The sequence below is a fragment of the Globicephala melas genome, chromosome 7 (assembly GCF_963455315.2).
Source record: "Globicephala melas chromosome 7, mGloMel1.2, whole genome shotgun sequence".
In the NCBI taxonomy this organism is placed as follows: Eukaryota; Metazoa; Chordata; class Mammalia; order Artiodactyla; family Delphinidae; genus Globicephala; species Globicephala melas.
In genome coordinates, this window is record NC_083320.1 from 109,317,198 (window position 1) to 109,335,497 (window position 18,300).

Sequence of the window (18,300 nt, forward strand, 5' to 3'; positions counted from 1 at the left end):
AATAACCAAAACCTAACAACCTGAATGTCTTTCCACAGGTGAATGCAGAAACAACTTGTGGAAGGAATATTCATATCCATACGATGGAATGCTTGCTACTCAGCAATAAAAGCAATGAACTATTGAAATAAGCCACATGAGCAAATCTCAGCATAAATTTCCATTATGCTGAGTAAGAGAAGCCAGACTCCCTCCCTCAAAAAAGAATATACTGTGTGATTTCGTTCAAATGCAATTCCAGAAAATGCAATCTGGAGTGACAGAAAGCAGATTAATCTTTGCCTGGAGATGGGGGGTGGTGAGGCAGGGAGGGGTGAGAGGCAAGAAATCACAAAGAGGCACAGGGAAAATGTGGGGTCTGATATCTTCACTCTCTTGATCGTGGTGATGGTTTCATGGGCATATATGTATGTAAGATCTTATCAGACTGTATACTTTAAGGTGCTTTGTTTTTAAATAATGCTGTACACACATATAATTCATCTCCCCCTCCACCCTCTCCTATCTTCTGATCACATTGTCCTCATAAGGCGAGGGAAAACAGAAAACACCACCGTTCTAACCTGCACTGACAGCAAAGTTTGTACTGACAATCTTCCTTTGACCAGGGTTATCGAAGTTTTGTTTAAACAGAGGTAACAATTCTTTGAGACAGAATAGGTCTATAAAGCAGGATCCAAAGTACCTGGGTCCTGTCCTTCAGAGCCAGCACATCACATATTCCTGGGCAACATGCACAGATGAGAAATGGAGGCAAGGAGCCCTGTGCTAGCACAGGCACTATACTGCACACAACGCTAAACCGGCACCGTCTAGTACACAGTCAGTAATATCTTCAGGTTGAAACACTCTAGTGAAGCAGCCTTGACTGTTCCGAGGACCTCTTTAGCTTATGCCATGCAGGCCATGTGGCCTAACCGGGGGAAGGCTGAAAGCCTGCTTTGCTTCTCTCTTCCCCAATCCTACAACAGATGAGAGTTTACCATCCCAGTTCGAGGAAGGCTGTCCCAGGAGGGCCATCTCTGGTCCCAAAGACTGGATCACTCGGCATAGACTCCTGTCTCAGATCTGTGCAGGTCAAGGCAAAAAGCAAGGCTGGGCTTCCCACTTGAGCTAGTTCACAGGAAGCAACCTTGTAAAGAAACTCCACTCTCCTGGAAGCTCTACCCCTAATTGTCCTATAACATGACCAATTTCTATCTGCAGTGGGATACAAGGTAGTCTCGTATTTAAGATAACCAAAAGCCAACAGGCTTCACCATCTGTGACATCTTCAAGATACGAGGGTAAGTGGAACTCTATGTGGAACAACAAAACTTTAACAGAGTAGACTCAACAACGTGAGAGAAACTACAGTAGGGTAAACACTCGAGCGATGTGCAGTACAGCACTGATTAACTTATAAAAAGATGTAAACTGCTTCTGTACAAAAACCTCTTTGAGTCCTTTATTAACGTTTGGAGATGTGTGGTACATACAATCAACAGCATCACACCAGCTACAGAAGTACAGGTAACCAAGAACGTACTTCAGAACAAAGATCTCAGAGCAACTTACGGTGCTGCCTGCTCCGAACCTCCACAAAAACCCAACTCTGACACACGCAGGACAGACAATATAACAATTTCACTTTGAAATGGTTCTTTAAAAAAATGACAAGAATCGATAGTTCAAACCCTTTAAAGTGAGATGTGGCAGGTCTCTCGGTGCCATGGCACTGCTTTAGAAGGCCAGCGTGGGCATCTGAAGGTCAGAGTAAGGACCGACTGGGGTGAAGGGAAGAGGTTCGATTTTCAGCGTAGAGAGAGAACAGATGGTCTGAGTGGATACTTTCAGTCCAGGCTCAGTATGGGTCCTGCAGGAATCCAGCAGATAAATACAGTTTATCAACTGGAAGGCCGAAAAACGCCAGCCAGTCACTTGTGTCACCGATTCCAACTGGGAGACACTGATGCATCAGGAATCATGGACGACATGGTAAGTCTAAGAGGGAGACGCCTGAAAGAAAGACTGGAGTCCACTGTGTCAGATCAGCTCCGATCCTTCTGTGTCACTGGATGCTGTGGGCCCCTCTGCTTTCGAGCATGAGTTAAGGAACGCTGTCTTAATTTCAATGTTCTGCTTTGAAAATAACCAAAGCCCTCCCCCACCCCCAACACCATTCTTCATAAATTCTGTTTCCAAAGTCCTGATTCGGGGTCTAGACTTTTTCCTTTCGCTTCAATTTTGACACCTTCTTGACAGTCCCATTCTTATTTAGAAGCTTCAGGACACGATCTTTGTGATCTAAAACCTTAAGCATGGAGTCTCTGGCCTCACTGATTTGATCCATCACAAGTTTACACCTCTGCATATTCCCCTGAAACAAAAGACATCACATCGTCAGTAAGTAATCTTCGGAACAATGTGGCTTTTAAAGAACTTCTCACCTTTGGATTGAGCCATTTTGAGGCTTTCACACAGAAAAAAGGTTTTAGTGTTTCTTGACAATGCAGGCTGAAGTAACAGGTTTTTACTAAAGACATTAGTGGACGAGAGAGGGAAAGGGAGACGTAAGGAGAGGGAAAGGACTCCTTCAAACCTGTATTAGTTCATTTATTCGGTGTAAATCATCATCAGTTGCTGCTTTTTTCTTTGGGATGATCCCTTCTTGTAGGTTGGTGAGTCTTTCATAAACATCGTGTTCTAGATTTGTCTGCAACAAACAAGAGGGAGGGCGTCATGACCTCGGAGATACTTCTGTCAAACTCAGGCAAACAACCCACCCTGAATCACCTGCGTAAACTGGTATCGGATCTGTTTGGGTGATAAAATCATTTCTCCCAATGACTAAGATGCAGTAAAGAAAATTGATCAACAATTTACATTACAATTTGCCATAATTCAGAGTCCATCTTCCAGGACAACTTTTGTTTTTAAATTAGTTTATTTATTTTTGGCTGCATTGGGTCTTCGTTGCTGCACACGGGCTTTCTCTAGTTGCAGTGAGTGGGGGCTACTCTTTGCTGGGTGCGTGGGCTCTAGGCACTCAGGCTTCAGTAGTTGTGGCTCACTGGCTCTAGAGCGCAGGCTCAGGAGTTGTGGCGCACAGGCTTAGCTGCTCCGCGGCATGTGGGATCTTCCCGGACCAGGGCGCGAACCCGTGTCCCCTGCATTGGCAGGTGGATTCCCAACCACTGTGCCATCAGGGGAGCCCCCAGGATAACTTATTTATTTATTTGTTTGTTTGTTTGGTCGCACCACACGGCATGTAGGATCTTAGCTCCTCGACCAGGGATCAAACCCGTGCCCCCTGCAGTGGAAGTGCAGAGTCTTAACCACTGGACCGCCAGGGAAGTCCAAGGATAACTTTTACATTCCGCCAGGAATTCACAATCCCTCTGAAAAACAAGCCTGTAAGTTTCAGAGAATATGCTTTTATGCCACATAAAACCTGGCCACGGCACTACTTGAAAAACAATACTCATGAAAGACAGTGTTCTTCAGATCATTGCTACTCCAAAGATGGAAAGACTTTGTGAGGTTTTTTTTTTTATTTTTATATTTTGCGGTACGTGGGCCTCTCACTGTTGTGGCCTCTCCCGTTGCGGAGCACGGGCTCCGGACGTGCAGGCTCAGCAGCCATGGCTCACGGGCCCAGCCGCTCCACGGCATGTGGGATCTTCCTGGACCGGGGCACGAACCCGTGTCCCCTGCATCGGCAGGCGGACTCTCAACCACTGCGCCACCAGGGAAACCCGAGGTTATTATTTTGATCACCTCCTCTTTACCTTGTTGAAGGAAGGATTCCCGCCTAGGGTTATGGAAAGGGCTGAACACCTAACACATTGGACAGAAGAGATCAACAGCAGTTTACTAGTCAGTATACTCACAGCCCAGGGGAAGAGGACACCGCACACCACGCACGGCCACATGGGGGCTGCACTCCATGACAAGCAGGGAACGGAGTGAAGGAGTAGGGGCTGTAGGAGGCAGGCACTGCAGTATCAAGAGGGAGCGGTGCCCCCTGGTGCTCCCGGGAGGATGTCACCGGCTTATCTGAGTATCGCAAGCTGGCAGAGAACTGAAGCCCACTATTCAGGAAGAAGTGGGAACTGTGCCTGGTCCCCACGACAAGGAGCAGCGTGAGGAGGAGGAGCTTACACAGCTGGGTCATCTGACGCCCCCTCTTTTTCAGATGTCACGGCAACAGGTAACACTGAACCTTAACTGTACATCTTACAAACTTAAGTTGTTCAGTATATTTCACTTATGGGGACCAAAACTAAGATATATTTAGATTACAATTACATCCATCCACAGAATAGGTAACAGTAATTATAATATCACACAGCACACATAAAAATTCTACCATGACCCACGTTAACTGGGAACGTTTCGGAATCACTCTAAAGAAAACGTTCTATGAACTCAGACGTCTCCAGCATCCATCCTTCTTTTCAGCAGGGCGTAACAACTGCTAGAGCGCCACCTACCAGCTGCAGCAACTGGGCAGCACAGAGGTGAACCTTCCAGCCTTGGGCACGACAGGATACTCCTTTCTGATTAGCTATTTCCTGCAGCATAGCTTTCTTCTCCTCTGGAACCATTAAAAAAAAAAAAAAAGTATATTTCAATTTTTATAGAGCTAAAGTCATTTGTGTTCAAGCCACTACCTTATTAAGAGCTTTACTTAAATATCTTTAAGTCACTGAAAATACAAGTCACAACATGAATAAAAGCTCTTTTTGTCCACACCAGAAGAATTCTTTACAGACCTACTTGTGCTAATCTAGTGAGTTCAAAAGAGAGTAAGTTAGTACTCTAAACTCTTAAATGAAGGAAATGGTCTTTAGTGGGTTGGAGCCTTGCTCATGTGTGAAGCTTGCCAGCATGTGGAGAGTTTGGGCATGAAGCTTAGAAGCTCCGTGGTGTTATCTAGATCTTGGAGAAGTCACAGGGCTCCAACCTGAGTCACATTTAAATGTAAGTAGAAAAGTCCAGTAACCAGCACTGTAGTAAAATAAATAGGAATTGTATCATTTGGACTGGGGAAAGAAACTAGGATTGAGGGGTACCTGTCAAAGGTGAGTTTAGCTGTATCTGTGAAGTTTTCATATCACTGTTTAACTAGGACTTAAAATGTAATTACATAGTACACGGATAATTAAAAAACATTTTTTTAATTAAAAAACTTATTTTGTTATTTTAGAAATTAATGTCGAAAAAACCCTACCTATATGTTTGTCAAAACTGATACAGTATGCAATGCCAAGACCAAACTGGACCGTAAATGATGAACTTTGGGTGATACTTGTATGTCAGTTTAGGTTCAGCAGATGCAACAAATGCACCACTTGGTGGTGGTGTTGACGGTAGGGGAGGCTGTGCATGTTCGGGAGGGGGTGGGGGTGGGACATGGAATATCTCTTTTGATATGATTGTGAACCTAAAACTGACGAACTTTACTTCTCAGAGCAATTAAAAAAAACCTCTGTCTACTAGACAAATATTAGCATGAATGGGATGAAAGAATTTTAACCTTTTTGAGAGAACTGTAGATTCACATACAATTGTAAGGAATAATACAGGGAGATCCCGTGTACTTTTTTTTTTTCACATCTTTATTGGATTATAATTGCTTTACAATGTTGTGGATCCTGTGTACTCTTTATCCACTTTCCCCCAGTGGTAAGATCCTGCAAAACTACAGTCAATATCACAACCATGACACTGACAGAGTCCACTGACCCTATTCAGATTTCACCAGTTTTAGATGGATGTGTATATTTCATTACGAGCATTAAAAAAAACTTTTTAGTTTCACAGAAGTTGCAAAGATAGTCTAGAGATATATCTGGTAAGGGACCTGTATCTAAAACATAGGAAGAATTCTTACTACTCAATGATAAAAAGACAAAACAATTAAAAAGGGCAAAGGATCCCAAAAGACATTTCTTCCAAAAAACATATACAAATGGCCAACATCACATGAAGATATTCAACATCATTAGGCATTAGGGAAATGTAAGTCAAAACCACAGTGAAGTACCACTTCCGACCCATTAGGATGCTGTAATAAAAAAAAGAGACAGTGCTGGTGAGGATATGGAGAAATCCGAAGTATCCTCATGCCCTGCCGGTGGGAAAAATGTATTTACTTTGGAAAACGGTCTGGGAGTTGCTAGAATGTTAACTATAGCTAGCAAATAACCCAGAAATTCTATTCCTACGTATATGTCCAAGAGAAATGAAAACAGATGTTCCCACAAAAATGTAGACACATGGGGCTTCCCTGGTGGTGCAGTGGTTAAGAATCCACCTGCCAATGCAGGGGACACGGGTTCGAGCCCTGGTCCGGGAAGATCCCACATGCTGCGAAGCAACTAAGCCTGTGCGCCACAACTGCTGAGCCTGCGCTCTAGAGCCCACGAGCCACAACTACTGAAGCCTGCACGCCTAGAGCCCGTGCTCCACAACGAGAGGACCCACCACAATGAGAAGCCCGCGCATCGCAACAAAGAGTAGCCCCTGCTCGCTGCAACTAGAGGAAGCCCACGCGCAGCAATGAAGACCCCACGCAGCCAAAAATAAATAAAATAAATTTATAAAAACAATGCAGACACAAATGATCACAGCACCATTATTCATAATAATCAAAAAGTGGTAACAACCGAAATGCCCATCAAGTGATGAATGGATAAATAAAATGTGGTATATATCCATAAAATAGAAGATTATTCGGCAGGAAAATGGAATGAAGTACTCACACATGCTACATGGCTGAACCTTGAAAACATTACACTACGTGGAATAAGCCTGTCACAGAAGACTGTATAATACATGATTCCGTTCATAGGAAATGTCCAGCACTGGAAATCTACAGAGATGGAAAGCAGATCAGAGGTTGCCTAGGGCTGGGGGTATAGGGAGGAGTGAACATGGCAGGACTGGGGAGGATGGCTAAGGGTCGTGGAGTCTCTTATTGGGGTAATGAAAATGTTTTAAAACTCACCGTAGTGATGGACGTGCAACTGTGAACATACTAAAAATCACTGAACTGTACATGTTAACAGATGAATTGCATGCTACATGAATTATAGTGCAATAAAGCTATTACTGGGGAAAAAAGACAGTAAAGAGAGGTCAGGTATTTCTCCTTCACCACTGTCTACATCTTAATAACTGTAGTACAGTATCGCACCCAGGGAACCGCCACTGATGTAAAGTGAGTACACGCCATTACATCATTTTACTGACGTGACTGCCACCGCAATCGAGATTCAGAACTATTGCATCACCAGACATCTCTCCTGTGCCACACCTTTATGGTCACACCACCCCTGCCCCATGATTAACCCCCAAATCCACTCATTTGTTCTCTATCTATAATTTTGTCACTTAGAGACTGCTATATAGATAGAATCACGTGATATGTCTTCTTTTTTTTCTTTTTGGTATGTGTCCTCCTAAGATTAGCTGTTTCCACTAAGCATCAGCACAATGCCCCTGAGATCCATCTAGGCTATTACATGATCAATAGTTCTTTCCTTTCCATTCCTGAGTAGTATTCAATGGCACTATAGTTTGTTTAACCGTTTGACGTCATTTGTATTGTTTCCAGATTTTGGCTATTACCAAAAAGTTGCTATGAACACCTGTGTACGGATTTTTGTGTGAACACAGGTTTTCATTTTTCTGGGATAAACGCCCAGGAGTGCAACTGTTGGGTCATATGGTAAGTGTATGTTTGGTTTTTATAAAATTTTTTTTTTCCAGAGTAGCTCAGCAATGTATAAGAGACAACTGACTTGTGATATGACAGTGTTCTTCTAAGCTGCTTCCCCAGTGAAACTGGGGAAAACTTTTAAATAACACTAAACCTCTGGGAAAGGTCCTAAGGGCAAAGAGCAAAGCAGAAACATCTACTCAAGCAAATCTACGAAAATGTGGAAAGAACAGGAAGTCTGTGGTATTTAAACCAAGACCGCTCCCTCTCTCCTCTCTCCAGTTGAGAGGCGGTGACTCCATCCCAGATTGCTGCATCCCAGCCCACAGAGCCCCCTCTCCGCCAGCCGCTAGGGAGATGGCTGTCCTCCAAGGAGAAGCGAGACATTTCTCATCCTGCTCCGTGCTCCCTGCTGCTGAGGCCAAGTCCCGGGCGAGTCGAACTGACGTGGGGGCTCCCTTCTTTTGCTCAACCCCACTTGTGGGATGGAGACTGTACCTTAGGCAAGGCGTGCTGAGAACACTGGGGCCCCAGGAGCCCTTCTCCTGGCTTGTTAAATGGTGGCGTCACATTAGGAGAGGCAAACCAAGCGGACATACCCCAGGCTACTCACTCCTCTTCCCCTACCCTGAGTGATCACCTCCTAGAGCAAGGTGTTACTCGGAGAAAAGGCTGTCACTGTCCCACTCCCACCTCCAGAGCCCTAGGCTCAGAGATTCTGCCTGGAGGGAGAAACAGGCCATAGCACAGGAAGCTTCTAATCTCTTCCCAAAGGAGGTGGCTCCATTTTCAACAGAGTACGCAAGTTCATATGCTCCCCAAAGCAGCGGAGAGTGCAGTCAAAGTGGGAGGAAACGGACAGACCCAGTGAAAGGCGCGGCCTAGGCTGTGGGCTGACCAGTTTTCAGGAGAGAACAAAGAGTAAGACAGCTGGCAGGAGCTCTCCTGGGGGCAGAACAAACATCAAACACTGACCTCAAAACCATTCTGGCAAGGAGCTACAATACGACTGGATTAGTTTGCAGAGGAATTTGTGTTTAAGGTCAAATTCCAGTACTGTGTTCTAGGAAATCAAATGGCAAGCAAGTAGTGGGGTTTATCAGCTGGATGTAGTCAGGCAAACAGTGGGGGAGAACCGTACTAATGCCACTGTCTTCCCAGGTGACTGTGGGCACCCAAAGCTGCGCGTCCCCAAGGAGTAATGTCAGAGGCTTATTAACACTTGGTGGTGTTGGCAGGGTGCAGGTGATTAGACTTCACTAAAAGAATCCAGCCAGTCGCTAAACAGATAAACAAGCAAACAGCAAATAACTATAGTGGGTCTTGGAAGAGATGGGGAGATCAGTGCCAGGAGTTGCTACAATATAGTATCTAAAATGTCCAGTTTCTAACAAAAATTATGAGGCATGCAAAGAAACAGGAAAGTATGACCCATACACAGGGAAAAAGAAACAGGCACCAGAAACTGCTTGAGAGAGTGATCAGATGTCAGATTTATCAGAAAAAGATTTCAAAGTAGCTGTTATGAATAAATTCACAGAATGAAAAGCATGAGTGAAGAAGTAAAAGAAGGTATGATGATCATGTCACATTAAATAGAGAAAATCAGTAGAGAGACAGAAATTACTTTCTAAGAAAAGAACCAAATGGAAATTCTGGAGTTAAAAAGTACAGTAAACAAAATGTTAAAAATCTACTAGAGGGGCTTAACAGTAGATCTGAACTGGTACAAGAGAATTAGTAGAGTTGAAGACAGAGCAACAGCACTGAAGAACTGAAGGGAGAAAGAAATGAAGAATGAACAGGGCCTCAAAGAAACATGAAACACCATTAAGAGCACCAAAACATGTATAAAGGAGTACCAAAAGGAAAAGAGAGAAAGGAGGAGAAATATTCAAAGAAAAAATGGCTGAAGACTTCTCACATTTACTGAAAACCAATAAACTATATATCCAGGAAGCTCAAGGAACCCTAAGTATGATAAATGCAAAGATACAAATAGACATATTATAGTATTATAAAAATGTTGAAAGTCAAAGTTGAGAAAATCTTCAAAGGAGCAAGACAAAACATGATGCATCATTTACAAGATAACCCCAATAAAATCAACAGCTGACTTCTCTAGAGAAACAATGGAGGCTAGAAAGCAGTGGGATAACATTCAAAATGCTCAAAGGAATGTATGAGAGATCTAGTTTCTCTACATCCCCACTTGGCATTATCAGTATTTTTAACTTCAGTTATTTTGGCTGTGCTGCGTGGCTTGTGGGATCTTAGTTCCCTGACCAGGGATTGAACCCTGGTCCCCGGCAGTGAAAGCGCCAAGCCCTAACCACTGGACTGCCAGGGAATTCCCTAATTTCAGTTATTTTGGTAGGCATCTCAATTTAAGTTCCTCTAATGGCTAGGGATAAACGCTTTTTAAAAATTAAATTTTACTGCTTTCTGTTCCAGAATCCAGTCAACATACCACAGTACATTTACTTGTCGTGTCTCCTGAGACTCCTTCTGGCTTGATGGCTTCTCAGACTTCCCTTGCTTCTGATGACGTTGACAGTTTTAAAGAGTACTGGTTAACTATTTTGTAGGATGACCTTCTAGTTAGATTTGTCTGATGTTTTTGTTAGGATTAGATAGTGGTTATAGATTTTTGAGAGGAGACATAGAGAAGTACCATTGTCATCACTGCCTGAGAAGGGTACGTATTATTACATGATTCATTACTATTGAAATTGACTTTGATCACCTGGCTGAGGTGATGTTTGTCACATGTCTCCACTGTAAAGAGAGAGAGACACCCTCTTCCACACTGCACACTTTGGAACGAAGTCTCTACATAGCCCACACTTAAGGACCAGGATTTATATTCCCTTGGACATCTTCTCAGGTGCTTGCCATCCATGTATCTTCTTTGGTGAAATGTCTCTTTATGCCTTTGTCCATTTTCTAACTGGATTATTGTTTTTATTTACTGTTAAGTACTGAGAGTTCCTAATATATAATCCTAGACATGAGTCCTTTATTAGAGATGTAGTTTGCTAATATTCCCTCCCAGTCTATAGCTTGTCTTTTCATTCTCCTAATAGGGTCTTTCACAGATAAAAAAACGTTTTATGAAGTCCAATTTATTGTTTTTCTTTTAGAGATGGTGTTTTTGGTGTTATGTCTAAGAATTGTTCACCATGCCCTAGGTTTTGAAGACCTTCTCCTAGGTTTTTTTCCTAAAAGTTTTATAGTTTTACATTTAAATCTATTATCCATTTTGAGTTAATTTTTGCATGAAGTGTGAGGATTAGGTTGAGGTCCCCCCTGCCCCCACCAAACATATGGATGTCCAGCATTATCTGTTAAAGAGACTCTCCTTCCTCCATTGAATTCCTTTTGCACTTTGGTCAAAAATCAGTTGGCCATATTTGTGTGAGTCTATTTCTGCATTTTTTATTCCATTCCTGTCATCAATACGTCTATCCTTCTGCAAACACCATGCTGTTTTGAGTACTGAAGCTAAAGAAGATTTGGTAAGAAGATTTCTGTTGTTTTTCAAGATTATTTTACCTATTCTAGTCCCTGTGCCTCTCCACATAATGTTTAGAACAAGCTTTACTAAGTTTACAAAAACCTCTGTGATTTTGGTAGAAATTGCAGTAAATGTATTGGTCAATCTAGGGAGAACTGACATCTTTGAGTTTTTCTAATCATGAGTGCTGTATGTCTCTTTATTTAGATCTTCTTTCATCAGCATTTTTCAGCTTTCAGCAAACACGCCCTGTACATGTTTTGCTAGATTTGTACCTGAGTATATCACTTTGGGGGGAATAATTGTAAATGGCATTATGCTTTCAATATGTTTCCACAACATTCCAGGTATCTAAAATTATAATTGATTTTTTTCATGTTGATATTGTAGCCTGTGACCTTGCTGAACTTATTTACTAGTTTCAGGGTTTTTTTTGAGATTTTCTATGTAGACAATGATGTCATTTGCAAATAGTTTTATTTATTCCTTTCCAACCTCTATAGGCTTCTATCTCTTTTTTCCTTACTTTATGATGTGGCTAGAACTTCCAGTTCTATCCTAAGTTAAGAGTGGTGACAGAAGACAGTCTTATCCTTTTGCTAATCTCAGGTAGAAAGCATTCAGTCTTTAGCATTAAGTATAATGTTAGCTCTAGTTTTTTTGTAGACTTTTTATCAAGTTGAGGAAGTCTTCCTCCTTCTCTATTTTTGAGTTTTTATCATGAAAACGTTTTGAATTTTGTCAAACAAATTTTCTGCATTAATTGATATGATCATGTGATTTTTCTTTAGCTTCTGTTGTGGGTTGAACTGTGTCCCTCCAAAAGATGTTTAAGTTCTAACCCTTGGTACTTGTGAACGTGATCTTATTTGGAAGAGGGTCTTTGCAGATGCAGTAAGAAGTCATACTGAATTAGGGTGGTTCTAAATCCAAAGAGTCAAGAAACACAGGGAGGAATGCTCTGTTGGAGACGGGGGCAGAAACTGGAGTAATGCAGCAGCAGGCTGAAGAATAACTAGGGTTGCTGGCAACCACCAGAAGCTAAAAAGAGGCAAGGAAGGATTCTTTTCTACAGCCTTCAGAGAGGGCATGATCCGGCTGATACCTTGATTTTGGACTTCTGGCCTCCAGAACTATGAGAGAATATATTTGTTATTTTAGGCTATCCACCTTGTAGTACTTTGTTATGGCAGCCCTAGGAAATTAATATAGCCTGTTAAAAACAGTGAATTACACTGATTTTCAAATGCTGAACTAACCTTGCAGAGCTGTAACAAATCCTACTTGATCAAGGTGCAAAATTCTACTTAGATATTGCTGGATTAAATTTGCTAACATTTTGTTAAGAATTTTTACAACTATATTCATTAAGGAATATTGATATGTAGTTTTCTATATTTGTACTCTGTCTTGTTTCTGTATCAGGAAAATATTGGCTTCATAAAATGAAGTGTTCCCTCCTATATTTGAAAGAGATTGTAGGAAATTGGTGTTGATTCTTCTTTAAACGTTTGGTAGGGCTTCCCTGGTGGCGCAGTGGTTGAGAGTCCGCCTGCCGATGCAGGGGACACAGGTTCGTGCCCCGGTCCGGGAAGATCCCACATGCCGCAGAGCGGCTGGGCCCGTGAGCCATGGCTGATGAGCCTGCGCGTCCGGAGCCTGTGCTCCGCAACAGGAGAGGCCACAACAGTGAGAGGCCCGCGTACCGCAAAACAAAAAACAAAAAACAAAAAAAAAAACGTTTGGTAGAATTTCCCAGTAAAAGTATCTGAGCCTATAGAGTCCTCTTTGGAAGCTTTTAAATTATGGATTCAACTTATTTAATGGTTATAAGACTATTCAGGTTGCCTGTTTCTGACTGAGTTTTGCTAGTATGTGGCTTTTAAGGAATTGGTCTACTTCATCTAAGCAGCTGACTTTATGGGCATAAAGTTGTTTGTAGTATTTCCTTATGCTTTTAATGGCTGCACAGTCTTAGTAATATCCTGTTTCCTTCTTTTTAAAAAATTTTTATTTCATATTGGAGTACAGTTGACCAACAATGTTGTGTTGGTTTCGGGAGTACAGGAATGTGATTCAGTTATACATACACATGTATCTATTCTTTTTCAAATTCTTTTCCCATTTAGGTTATTACAGCATACTGAGCAGACTTGCCTGTGCTACACAGTAGGTACTTGTTGGTTATCTATTTTAAATACAGCAGTCTGTACATGTCAATTCCAAACTCCCAATCTATCCCTCCCCACCACTCTTCCCTCCTGGTAACAATAAGTTCGTTCTCTAAGTCTTTGAGTCTGTTTCCGTTTTGTAAAGAAGTTCATTCGTATGTTTTTTTTCCCCCCACATATAAGCGAAATCATACGATATTTGTCTTTTTCTGTATGATATACTTCACTTAGTATGATAATCTCCATCCATGTTGCTGCAAATGGCATTATTTCATTCTGTGTAATGGCTGGGTAATATTCTATTGTATATATGTACCACACCTTCTTAATCCATTCCTCTGTTGATGGGCACTATGGTTGCTTCCATGTCTTGGCTATTGTAAATACTGCTACAATGAACATCAGGGTGCATGTATCCTTTCGAACCATGTTTTTCTCCAATATATACCCAGGAGTGGGACTGCTAGATCATATGGTACTTCTATTTTCAGTTGTTTAAGGAACCTCCATGCTGTTCTCCGTAGTGGCTGTACTAATTTACATTCCCACTAATAGTGTAGGAAGATTCCCTTTTCTCCACACCCTTTCCAGCATTTATTGTTTGTAGATTTTTTGACAATAGCCATTCTGACTGGTGTGAGGTGGTATCTCATTGTAGTTTTGATATGCATTTCTCTAATAGTTAGTGAGGTTGAACATCTTTTCATGTGCCTCTTGACCATCTGTATGTCTTCTTTGGAGAAATGTCTATTTAGGTCTTCCGCCCATTTTTTGATTGGGTTGTTTGTTTTGATGACACTGAGCTAGCTGCATGAGCTGTTGGTAAATTTTGGAGACTAATCCCTTGTGAGCTGCATCACTTGCAAATATTTTCTTCCATTCTGTGGGTTGTCTTCTTGTTTTGTTTATGGTCTCCTTTGCTGTACAAAGCTTTTTAGTTTAATCAGGTCCCATTTGTTTATTTTTGTTTTTATTTCCATTACTCTGGGAGATGGATCAAAAAAGATACTGCTGCAATTTATGTCAGAGAGTGTTCTGCCTGTTTTCCTCTAAGAGTTTTATAATGTCTCGTCTTACATTTAGGTCTTTAATCCATTTTGAGTTTATTTTTGTGTATGGTGTTAAAGAATGTTCTAACTTCATTTTCTGACATGTAGCTGTCCAGTTTTCCAGCACCATTTATTGAAGACTGTCCCCCCTCCACTGTATTGTACTATCTCTCCTCCATTGCCTCCTCTGTCATAGATTAATTGACCACAGGTGCATGGGTTTACTTCTGGTCTTCCTATCCTGTTCCATTGATGTGTATTTCTGTTTTTGTGCCAGTAACATACTGTTGTGATGACTATAGCTTTGTAGTATAGTCTGAAGTCAGGGAGCGTGATCCCTCCAGCTCCATTTTTCTCTTTCAAGATTGCTTTGGCTAATACGGGGTCTTTCATATCTCCATACAAATTTTAAGACTGTAGATTGCCTTGGGTGGTATAGTCATTTTGAGAATATTGATTCTTCCAATCCAAGAACACAGTATATCTTTCCATGTGGTTGGGTCATCTTTGATTTCTTTCATCAGCATCTTAGAGTTTTTGGAGTACAGGTCTTTTGCCTCCTTAGGTAGGTTCATTCCTAGGTACTTTATTCTTTATGATGTGGTGGTAAATGGGATTGTTTCTTTAATTTCTCTTTCTGATCTTTTGCTGTTAGTGTATAGAAATGCAACAGATTTCTGTGTATTAATTTTATATGCTGTAACTTTACTCAATTCACTGATGAGCTCTAGTAGTTTTCTGGTAGCATCTTTAGGATTTTCTATGTCTAATGACATGTCATCTGCAAAAAGTGAGTTTTACTTCTTCTTTTCCAATTTGGATGACTTTTTTTTTTCCTTCTCCGATTGCTGTGGTTAGGACTTCCAAAACTATGTTGAATAAAAGTAGCGAGAGTGGCCATCCTTGTCTTGCTCCTGACCTTCCAGGAAATGCTTTCAGCTTTTCACCGTTGAGTATGATGTTAGCTGTAGGATTGTCATATATGGTCTTTATTATGTTGAGGTATGTTCCCTCTATGTCCACTTTCTGGAGAGTTTTTATCATAAATGGGTATTGAATTTTGTCAAAAGCTTTTTCTGCACCTATTGAGATGATCATATAGATTTTATTCTTCAATTATTTGTTAATATGGTGTATCACATGGATTGATTTGCAGATATTGAAAAATCCTTGCACCCTGGGATAAATCCCACTTGATCATGGTGTATGACCCTTTTAATGTGTTATTGGATTCGGTTTGCTAGTATTTTGTTGAGGATTTTTGCGTCTATGTTCATCAGTGATATTGGCCTGTAACTTTCTTTTTTTGTGGTATCTTTGTCTAGCTTTGGTATCAGGGTGATGGTGGTCTCATAGAATGAGCTTGGGAGTATTCCTTCCTCTGCAATTTTCTGAAACAGTTTTCAGAAGGATAGGTGTTAGTGCTTCTCTAAATGTTTGATAGAAATCAACTGTGAAGCCATCTGGTCCTGGGCTTTTGTTGTTGGGAGTTTCTTAATCACAGTTTCAATTTCAGTACTTGTGATTGGTCTGTTCATATAGGTGCATGTAGTAGTCTCTTACGATCCTTTGTATTTCTGTGGTGTCAGTTGTAACTTCTCCTTTTTCATTTCTAATCTTACTGATTTGAGCCCTCTTTTTTTTCTTGATGAGCCTGGCTAAAGGTTTATCAATTTTGTTTCTTTTCAAAGAACCAGCTTTTAGTTTTATTCATCTTTGCTATTGTTTTCTTCATCTGTATTTCATTTATTTCTGCTCTGATCTTTATGATTTCTTCTAACTTTGGGTTTTGTTTGTTCTTCTTTCTCTAATCGCTTTAGGTATAAGGTTAGATTGTTTATTTGAGATTTTTCTTGTTTCCTGAGCTAAGATTGTATTACTATAAACTTCCCTCTTAGAACTTTTTTTTGCTGCATCCCATAGGTTTTGGATCATTGTGTTTTCATTTTCATTTGTCTCTAGGTATTTTCTGATTGCCTCTTTGATTTCTTCAGTGACCCATTGGTTGTTTAGTAGCATATTGTTTAGCCTCCACATGCTTGCGGTTTTTGCAGTTTTTTCTTGTAGTTGATTTCTCATCTCATAGCGTTGTGGTTGGAAAAGATGCTTGATATGATTTCAGTTTCTAAAATTTACTGAGGATTGATTTGTGACCCAAGATGTAATCTATCCTGGAGAATGTTCCATGTGCACTTGAGAAGAATATGTATTCTGCTGCTTTTGTATGGAATGCTCTAAAAATATCAATTAAGTCCATCTGGTCTAATGTGTCATTTAAGGCCTGTGCTTCCTTACTGATTTTCTGTCTGGATGATCTGTTCATTTTTGAATGCAGGGTGTTAAAGTCCTCCAGTATTACTGTGTTACTGTCAATTTCTCCCTTTATAGCTGTTAATATTTGCCTTATATATATATATATATTTTTTTTAAAATATTTGCCTTATATATTGAGGTGCTCCTATGTTGAGTGAATATCTATTTACAACTATTATATCTTCTTAGATTGATCCCTTGATCATTATGTAGTGTCCTTCATTGTCTCTTGTAATAGTCTTTATTTTAAAGTCTATTTTGTCTTTTATGAGTATTGCTACTCCAGCTTTCTTCTGATCTCCATTTGCATGGAATACCTTTTCCCGTCTCTTCACTTTCATTCTGTATGTGTCTCTAGATCTGAAGTGGGTCTCTTGTAGACAGCATACATACAGGTCTTGTTTTTGTATCCATTCAGCCAGTCTATGTCTTTCCGTTAGAGTATTTAATCTGTTTACATTTAAGGTAATTATCGATATCTGTGTTCTTATTGCCATTTTGTTAACTATTTTGGATTTGTTATTGCAGGTGGTTTTTCTTCCCTTCCTCTTTGTTCTCTTCCCTTGTGATTTGATGCTGTGTTTGGATTCCGTTTTTGTGTATCTATTGTAGATTTTCAGTTTGCGGTTACCATGAGGTTTTGATATAGCAGTCTATATATAAATAAGATTGTTTTAAGTTGCTGGTCTTTTAATTTCAAATCCATTTCCAACATCCTGCATTTGTGCTCTCCTCTTCTCACAATTTTGCTGGTTTTGATATCATATTGTGTGCCGATGATTTCCTACCTTTACTGTATGTTTGCCTTTTACTGGTGAGCTTTTCCAATTGTAATTTTCTTGTTTCTATAGTAGTTTTGGTCTCTTCTTTTTCACTTAGAGAAGTTCCTTTAGAATTTGTTGCAAAGCTGGTCTGGTGGTGCTGAATTTTCCTAGCTTCTGCTTGTTTGTAAAGCTTTTGATTTCTCTGTCGAATCTGAATGAGAGCCTTGTTGGGTAGAGTAATCTTGGTTGTAGGTTCTTCCCTTTCCTCACTGTAAATATATCTCACCACTCCCTTCTGGCCTGCAAAGTTTCTGCTAAGAAATCAGCCGATAACTTCATGGGAGTTCCTTTGTATGTTATTTGTTGCTTTTCCGTTGTTGCTTTTAATATTTTTTTCTGTCTTTAATTTTTGTCAGTTTGATTACTATGTGTCTCAGCGTGTTCCTCCTTGGAATTATTCTGCCTGGGATGCTCTGCGCTTCCTGGACTTGGTTGACTGTTTCCTTTCCCATGTTAGAGAAGTTGTCAGCTATTATCTCTTCACATATTTTCTTAGGTTCTTTCTCTCTCCTCCTTCTGGGACCCCTATAATGCAAATGTTGGTGCATTTAATGTTGTCCCAGAGGTCTCTCAGACTGTCTTCATTTCTTTTCATTCTTTTTTCTTTATTCTGTTCCATGGCAGTGATTTATACCATTCTGTCTTGCAGGTCACTTATCCATTTTTCTGCCTCAGTTATTGTGCTATCGATCCTTCTAGTGTAATTTTCATTTTAGTT

At 40.6% G+C, this 18,300-nt stretch overlaps 1 protein-coding gene across 7 annotated transcripts in view; it reads right to left on the reverse strand.

Annotated features, from left to right (window-relative positions):
• Positions 1-1,428: 1,428 nt before the first annotated feature.
• The window catches only part of SAP130 (Sin3A associated protein 130), a 75,483-nt gene continuing 58,611 nt past the window's right edge, over positions 1,429-18,300 (reverse strand). For all 7 annotated transcript variants that reach the window (XM_030840442.2, XM_030840441.2, XM_030840439.2 and 4 more), the window contains 3 exons: positions 4,476-4,579; positions 2,582-2,695; positions 1,429-2,359 (listed from right to left, as the gene is read on the reverse strand). In XM_030840442.2, coding sequence (XP_030696302.1) covers positions 2,201-2,359; positions 2,582-2,695; positions 4,476-4,579 — 377 coding nt within the window. In that variant the 3' untranslated portion in view covers positions 1,429-2,200. The remainder of the gene's footprint in view (positions 2,360-2,581; positions 2,696-4,475; positions 4,580-18,300) is intronic.